The following is a 9,206-nucleotide window of genomic DNA, read 5'->3' as shown; positions in this document are numbered from 1 at the left end:
GTGAGTCTGTGGGTGTCTCTGTGTGGTGAGTCTGTGGGTGTCTCTGTGTGGTGAGTCTGTGCGTGTCTCTGTGTGGTGAGTCTGTGGGTCTCTCTGTGTGGTGAGTCTGTGGGTCTCTGTGTGGTGAGTCTGTGGGTCTCTCTGTGTGGTGAGTCTGTGGGTCTCTGTGTGGTGAGTCTGTGGGTGTCTCTGTGTGGTGAGTCTGTGGGTCTCTGTGTGGTGAGTCTGTGGGTGTCTCTGTGTGGTGAGTCTGTGGGTGTCTCTGTGTGGTGAGTCTGTGGGTGTCTCTGTGTGGTGAGTCTGTGTGTCTCTGTGTGGTGAGTCTGTGGGTCTCTGTGTGGTGAGTCTGTGGGTGTCTCTGTGTGGTGAGTCTGTGGGTCTCTGTGTGATGAGTCTGTGGGTGTCTCTGTGTGGTGAGTCTGTGGGTCTCTGTGTGGTGAGTCTGTGGGTGTCTCTGTGTGGTGAGTCTGTGGGTGTCTCTTTGTGGTGGTGAGTCTGTGGGTCTCTGTGTGATGAGTCTGTGGGTGTCTCTGTGTGGTGAGTCTGTGGGTGTCTCTGTGTGGTGAGTCTGTGGGTGTTTCTGTGTGGTGAGTCTGTGGGTGTCTCTGTGTGGTGAGTCTGTGCGTGTCTCTGTGTGGTGAGTCTGTGGGTGTCTCTGTGTGGTGAGTCTGTGGGTGTCTCTGTGTGGTGAGTCTGTGGGTGTCTCTGTGTGGTGAGTCTGTGTGTCTCTGTGTGGTGAGTCTGTGGGTGTCTCTGTGTGGTGAGTCTGTGGGTGTCTCTGTGTGGTGAGTCTGTGGGTGTCTCTGTGTGGTGAGTCTGTGGGTGTCTCTGTGTGATGAGTCTGTGCGTGTCTCTGTGTGAGTCTATGGGTCTCTGTGTGGTGAGTCTGTGGGTGTCTCTGTGTGGTGAGTCTGTGCGTGTCTCTGTGTGGTGAGTCTGTGCGTCTCTGTGTGGTGAGTCTGTGGGTGTCTCTGTGTGGTGAGTCTGTGGGTCTCTGTGTGATGAGTTGGGGCGTGTCTCTGTGTGGTGAGTCTGTGGGTGTCTCTGTGTGGTGAGTCTGTGGGTCTCTGTGTGGTGAGTCTGTGGGTGTCTGTGTGATGAGTCTGTGCGTGTCTCTGTGTGGTGAGTCTGTGGGTGTCTCTGTGTGGTGAGTCTGTGGGTCTCTGTGTGGTGAGTCTGTGCGTGTCTCTGTGTGGTGAGTCTGTGGGTCTCTGTGTGGTGAGTCTGTGCGGTGTCTCTGTGTGGTGAGTCTGTGGGGGTCTCTGTGTGGTGAGTCTGTGGGTGTCTCTGTGTGGTGAGTCTGTGGGTGTCTCTGTGTGGTGAGTCTGTGGGTGTCTCTGTGTGGTGAGTCTGTGGGTGTCTCTGTGTGGTGAGTCTATGGGTGTCTCTGTGTGGTGAGTCTGTGCGTGTCTCTGTGTGGTGAGTCTGTGGGTGTCTCTGTGTGGTGAGTCTGTGGGTGTCTCTGCGTGGTGAGTCTGTGGGTGTCTCTGTGTGGTGAGTCTGTGGGTGTCTCTGTGTGGTGAGTCTGTGGGTGTCTCTGTGTGATGAGTCTGTGGGTCTCTGTGTGGTGAGTCTGTGGGTGTCTCTGTGTGGTGAGTCTGTGCGTGTCTCTGTGTGGTGAGTCTGTGGGTGTCTCTGTGTGGTGAGTCTGTGGGTGTCTCTGTGTGGTGAGTCTGTGGGTGTCTCTGTGTGGTGAGTCTGTGGGTGTCTCTGTGTGGTGAGTCTGTGGGTGTCTCTGTGTGGTGAGTCTATGGGTGTCTCTGTGTGGTGAGTCTGTGGGTCTCTCTGTGTGGTGAGTCTGTGGGTGTCTCTGTGTGGTGAGTCTGTGGGTGTCTCTGTGTGGTGAGTCTGTGGGTGTCTCTGTGTGGTGAGTCTATGGGTGTCTCTGTGTGGTGAGTCTGTGGGTCTCTCTGTGTGGTGAGTCTGTGGGTGTCTCTGTGTGGTGAGTCTGTGGGTGTCTCTGTGTGGTGAGTCCATTCCCTCCGTCCCACACTCACCCTGCTGCAGTACCCACGGCTGCTCTGGGCCCTCATGGTGGTGGTGGTGGTGGTGGCGGTGGTGGCGGTGGTGGTGGTGGCGGTGGTGGCGGTGGTGGCGGTGGTGGCGGTGGCGGTGGTGGCGGTGGTGGCGGTGGTTGACGGAGGAGCAGGTTGTGATGCAGCTGCCAGGGTCTCCCCGCTCCGGAGGAAGCTGTCGAGCTCGTAGAAGAATTTGCAACTTTTCCTGCGAGCGCCGCCACCACCACCACCACCAGCAGCAGGGCCACCATTCTCTTGTCTCTCATGAAGAGCCTCGTGGGCAGTGGGAACACACAGAGACACATAGACTCATCACACAGAGACACATAGACTCATCACACAGAGACACATAGACTCACAGAGACACATAGACTCATCACATAGAGACTCATAGACTCATCACACAGAGACTCATAGACTCATCACACAGAGACACATAGACTCACAGAGACACATAGACTCGTCACATAGAGACACATAGACTCACTACACAGAGACACATAGACTCATCACACAGAGACACATAGACTCACTACACAGAGACACATAGACTCATCACACAGAGACACATAGACTCACAGAGACACATAGACTCGTCACATAGAGACACATAGACTCACTACACAGAGACACATAGACTCATCACACAGAGACACATAGACTCATCACATAGAGACACATAGACTCACAGAAACACATAGACTCATCACATAGAGACACATAGACTCACAGAGACACATAGACTCATCACAGAGACACATAGACTCACTACACAGAGACACATAGACTCATCACACAGAGACAAATAGACTCATCACATAGAGACACATAGACTCACAGAGACACATAGACTCATCACATAGAGACACATAGACTCACAGAGACACATAGACTCATCACACAGAGACACATAGACTCATCACATAGAGACACATAGACTCATCACACAGAGACCCACAGACTCATCACACAGAGACCCACAGACTCACCACACAGAGACACATAGACTCACCACACAGAGACACATAGACTCATCACACAGAGACACATAGACTCATCACACAGAGACAAATAGACTCATCACACAGAGACACATAGACTCATCACACAGAGACAAATAGACTCATCACACAGAGACAAATAGACTCATCACACAGAGACAAATAGACTCATCACACAGAGACAAATAGACTCATCACATAGAGACACATAGACTCACAGAGACACATAGACTCATCACATAGAGACACATAGACTCACAGAGACAAATAGACTCATCACATAGAGACACATAGACTCACAGAGACAAATAGACTCATCACATAGAGACACATAGACTCACAGAGACAAATAGACTCATCACATAGAGACACATAGACTCACAGAGACCCACAGACTCACCACACAGAGACACCCACAGACTCACCACACAGAGACCCACAGACTTATCACACAGAGACCCACAGACTCACCACACAGAGACACCCACAGACTCACCACACAGAGACCCACAGACTTATCACACAGAGACCCACAGACTCACCACACAGAGACACATAGACTCACCACACAGAGACACATAGACTCATCACACAGAGACACATAGACTCATCACACAGAGACAAATAGACTCATCACACAGAGACACATAGACTCATCACAGAGACACATAGACTCACTACACAGAGACACATAGACTCATCACACAGAGACACATAGACTCATCACATAGAGACACATAGACTCACAGAGACACATAGACTCATCACATAGAGACACATAGACTCACAGAGACACATAGACTCATCACAAAGAGACACATAGACTCACAGAGACACATAGACTCATCACATAGAGACACATAGACTCACTACACAGAGACACATAGACTCATCACACAGAGACACATAGACTCACAGAGACACATAGACTCGTCACATAGAGACACATAGACTCACTACACAGAGACACATAGACTCATCACACAGAGACACATAGACTCATCACATAGAGACACATAGACTCACAGAGACACATAGACTCATCACATAGAGACACATAGACTCACAGAGACACATAGACTCATCACAGAGACACATAGACTCACTACACAGAGACACATAGACTCATCACACAGAGACAAATAGACTCATCACATAGAGACACATAGACTCACAGAGACACATAGACTCATCACATAGAGACACATAGACTCACAGAGACAAAAAGACTCATCACACAGAGACACATAGACTCATCACATAGAGACACATAGACTCACAGAGACACATAGACTCATCACATAGAGACACATAGACTCACAGAGACACATAGACTCATCACAGAGACACATAGACTCACTACACAGAGACACATAGACTCATCACACAGAGACAAATAGACTCATCACATAGAGACACATAGACTCACAGAGACACATAGACTCATCACACAGAGACAAATAGACTCATCACACAGAGACACATAGACTCATCACAGAGACACATAGACTCACTACACAGAGACACATAGACTCATCACACAGAGACAAATAGACTCATCACATAGAGACACATAGACTCACAGAGACACATAGACTCATCACATAGAGACACATAGACTCACAGAGACAAATAGACTCATCACATAGAGACACATAGACTCATCACAGAGACACATAGACTCATCACACAGAGACCCACAGACTCATCACACAGAGACACCCACAGACTCACCACACAGAGACCCACAGACTCACCACACAGAGACACACAGACTCACCACACAGAGACACCCACAGACTCACCACACAGAGACCCACAGACTCACCACACAGAGACACCCATAGACTCACCACACAGAGACACCCACAGACTCACCACACAGAGACACCCACAGACTCACCACACAGAGACACCCACAGACTCACCACACAGAGACACACAGACTCACCACACAGAGACACCCACAGACTCACCACACAGAGACACCCACAGACTCACCACACAGAGACCCACAGACTCACCACACAGAGACACCCACAGACTCACCACACAGAGACACCCACAGACTCACCACACAGAGACCCACAGACTCATCACACAGAGACCTAAAGACTCACCACACAGAGACCCACAGACTCACCACACAGAGACCCACAGACTCACCACACAGAGACACCCACAGACTCACCACACAGAGACACCCACAGACTCACCCACAGACTCACCACACAGAGACCCATAGACTCACCACACAGAGACCCACAGACTCACCACACAGAGACACCCACAGACTCACCACACAGAGACACCCACAGACTCACCACACAGAGACACCCACAGACTCAGCACACAGAGACCCACAGACTCACCACACAGAGACACCCACAGACTCAGCACACAGAGACACGCACAGACTCACCACACAGAGACACCCACAGACTCACCACACAGAGACACCCACAGACTCACCCACAGACTCACCACACAGAGACCCATAGACTCACCACACAGAGACCCACAGACTCACCACACAGAGACACCCACAGACTCACCACACAGAGACACCCACAGACTCACCACACAGAGACACCCACAGACTCACCACACAGAGACCCACAGACTCACCACACAGAGACACCCACAGACTCACCACACAGAGACACCCACAGACTCACCACACAGAGACCCACAGACTCACCACACAGAGACACCCACAGACTCACCACACAGAGACACACAGACTCACCACACAGAGACACCCACAGACTCACCACACAGAGACACCCACAGACTCACCACACAGAGACACATAGACTCATCACAGAGACACATAGACTCACTACACAGAGACACATAGACTCATCACACAGAGACAAATAGACTCATCACATAGAGACACATAGACTCACAGAGACACATAGACTCATCACATAGAGACACATAGACTCACAGAGACAAATAGACTCATCACATAGAGACACATAGACTCATCACAGAGACACATAGACTCATCACACAGAGACCCACAGACTCATCACACAGAGACACCCACAGACTCACCACACAGAGACCCACAGACTCACCACACAGAGACACACAGACTCACCACACAGAGACACCCACAGACTCACCACACAGAGACCCACAGACTCACCACACAGAGACACCCATAGACTCACCACACAGAGACACCCACAGACTCACCACACAGAGACACCCACAGACTCACCACACAGAGACACCCACAGACTCACCACACAGAGACACACAGACTCACCACACAGAGACACCCACAGACTCACCACACAGAGACACCCACAGACTCACCACACAGAGACCCACAGACTCACCACACAGAGACACCCACAGACTCACCACACAGAGACACCCACAGACTCACCACACAGAGACCCACAGACTCATCACACAGAGACCTAAAGACTCACCACACAGAGACCCACAGACTCACCACACAGAGACCCACAGACTCACCACACAGAGACACCCACAGACTCACCACACAGAGACACCCACAGACTCACCCACAGACTCACCACACAGAGACCCATAGACTCACCACACAGAGACCCACAGACTCACCACACAGAGACACCCACAGACTCACCACACAGAGACACCCACAGACTCACCACACAGAGACACCCACAGACTCAGCACACAGAGACCCACAGACTCACCACACAGAGACACCCACAGACTCAGCACACAGAGACACGCACAGACTCACCACACAGAGACACCCACAGACTCACCACACAGAGACACCCACAGACTCACCCACAGACTCACCACACAGAGACCCATAGACTCACCACACAGAGACCCACAGACTCACCACACAGAGACACCCACAGACTCACCACACAGAGACACCCACAGACTCACCACACAGAGACACCCACAGACTCACCACACAGAGACCCACAGACTCACCACACAGAGACACCCACAGACTCACCACACAGAGACACCCACAGACTCACCACACAGAGACCCACAGACTCACCACACAGAGACACCCACAGACTCACCACACAGAGACACACAGACTCACCACACAGAGACACCCACAGACTCACCACACAGAGACACCCACAGACTCACCACACAGAGACACACAGACTCACCACACAGAGACACCCACAGACTCACCACACAGAGACACCCACAGACTCACCACACAGAGACACACACAGACTCACCACACAGAGACACCCACAGACTCACCACACAGAGACACCCACAGACTCACCACACAGAGACACCCACAGACTCACCACACAGAGACACACAGACTCACCACACAGAGACACCCACAGACTCACCACACAGAGACCCACAGACTCACCACACAGAGACCCACAGACTCACCACACAGAGACACACAGACTCACCACACAGAGACACACAGACTCACCACACAGAGACCCACAGACTCACCACACAGAGACCCACCCACAGACTCACCACACAGAGACACCCACAGACTCACCACACAGAGACACCCACAGACTCACCACACAGAGACACCCACAGACTCACCACACAGAGACCCACAGACTCACCACACAGAGACACCCACAGACTCACCACACAGAGACCCACAGACTCACCACACAGAGACCCACAGACTCACCACACAGAGACACCCACAGACTCACCACACAGAGACACCCACAGACTCACCTTGCGGTAGTCCTGCTTGAGCCGCTTCATGCGGTTGTGCACCTCGGCCGCATCGCGGCCGCCGGGGCCGCCGTGGCCGCCGTGGCCGCCGGGGCCGCCGGGGCCGCCGGGGCCGCCGGGGCCGCCGGGGCCGCCGGGGCCGCCGGGGCCGCCGGGGCCGCCGGGGCCGCCGGGGCCGCCGGGGCCGCCGGGGCCGCCGGGGCCGCCGGGGCCGCCGGGGCCGCCGGCCCGCGCCAGCTCACGCGCCATGAGGCGGTGTACGTAGCCGTGCGGCACCTCCCTGCCGCACAGCTGCCGCTGCACGTCGGCACGGCGCCACACGGCGATGAGCGCCGCCGTCTCCCCCTCGCTCCACGCCACAGAGCGCTTGGCGGGCCCACGGGGCCCACGGGGCCCACGGGGCCTCGAGGGCCCCGTGGGCCCCGCGGGCCTCAAGGGCCTCGAGGGCCCTGTGGGCCTCAAGGGCCTCAAGGGCCCTGCGGGCCTCAAAGGCCCTGCGGACCCGGTGGGCCTCAAGGGCCCCGCGGGCCTCAAGGGCCCTACGGGCCCCGTGGGCAGCAAGGGCCCTGCGGGTCCCGTGGGCCTCAAGGGCCCTGCGGGTCCCGTGGGCCTCAAGGGCCCTGCGGGTCCCGTGGGCCTCAAAGGCCCTGCGGACCCGGTGGGCCTCGAGGACCCCGTGGGCCCCATGGGCCTCAACGGCCCCGTTGGCCTCAAGGGCCCCGTGGGCCTCAAGGGCCCCGCGGGCCTCAAGGGCCCTACGGGCCCCGTGGGCCTCAAGGGCCCCGTGGGCCTCAAGGGCCCAGCGGGCCCTGTGGGCCTCAAGGGCCCCGTGGGCCCCAAGGGCCTCAAAGCCCCAGCGGGCCCCAAGGGCCTCAAAGCCCCAGCGGGCCCTGTGGGCCTCAAGGGCCCCGCGGGCCCGGCGGCAGGCCGGCACGCCGTCACGGTGCCGGGGGTAGAATTGGGACCCCCTGCCGCTGGGGCGGTCTGCGTGGCCTTGTCACCGTCACCGTCACCGTGACCGTCACCGTCACCGTCACCGTCGCCGTCACCGTCACCGTCACCGTCACCGCCGCCCAGGAAGGAGTGGAGTTGGTGGAAGGAGCGGGAGCCGGAGCGGTCCCAGCAGCACGGGGAAACCACACTGAGGGCCTGCGTGGGGGCCGACGGGGTGGGGAGAGGAGCATCAACTCACTACACTTGAGAACCTGTTGTGAGTGTGTGGGTGAGTGTGTGGGTGAGTGTGTGGGTGAGTGTGTGGGTGAGCGAGTGAGTGAGCGTGTGGGTGAGTGTGTGGGTGAGTGTGTGGGTGAGCGAGTGAGTGAGTGTGTGGGTGAGTGTGTGGGTGAGTGTGTGGGTGAGCGTGTGGGTGAGCGTGTGGGTGAGTGTGTGGGTGAGCGTGTGGGTGAGCGTGTGGGTGAGTGTGTGGGTGAGTGTGTGGGTGAGTGTGTGGGTGAGTGTGTGGGTGAGTGTGTGGGTG

The 9,206-nt window shown here is 55.3% G+C and overlaps 1 protein-coding gene across 1 annotated transcript; it reads left to right on the top strand.

The window, feature by feature from the left end:
• The first annotated feature begins 7,757 nt into the window (after positions 1 to 7,757).
• On the top strand, positions 7,758 to 8,747 carry LOC142922711 (uncharacterized). The gene is made up of 2 exons (XM_076063539.1): positions 7,758 to 7,981; positions 8,021 to 8,747. Exons 1-2 carry the CDS (start codon positions 7,758 to 7,760, stop codon positions 8,745 to 8,747), a joined length of 951 nt encoding a protein of 316 aa, XP_075919654.1.
• Positions 8,748 to 9,206: the final 459 nt, after the last annotated feature.

Source organism: Petromyzon marinus, unplaced genomic scaffold (assembly GCF_048934315.1).
Source record: "Petromyzon marinus isolate PM22_M1 ecotype Great Lakes invasive population unplaced genomic scaffold, UKy_Petmar_22M1.pri1.0 PM_Scaffold_146, whole genome shotgun sequence".
In the NCBI taxonomy this organism is placed as follows: Eukaryota; Metazoa; Chordata; class Hyperoartia; order Petromyzontiformes; family Petromyzontidae; genus Petromyzon; species Petromyzon marinus.
This window is presented reverse-complemented; position numbering and strand designations above follow the sequence as displayed.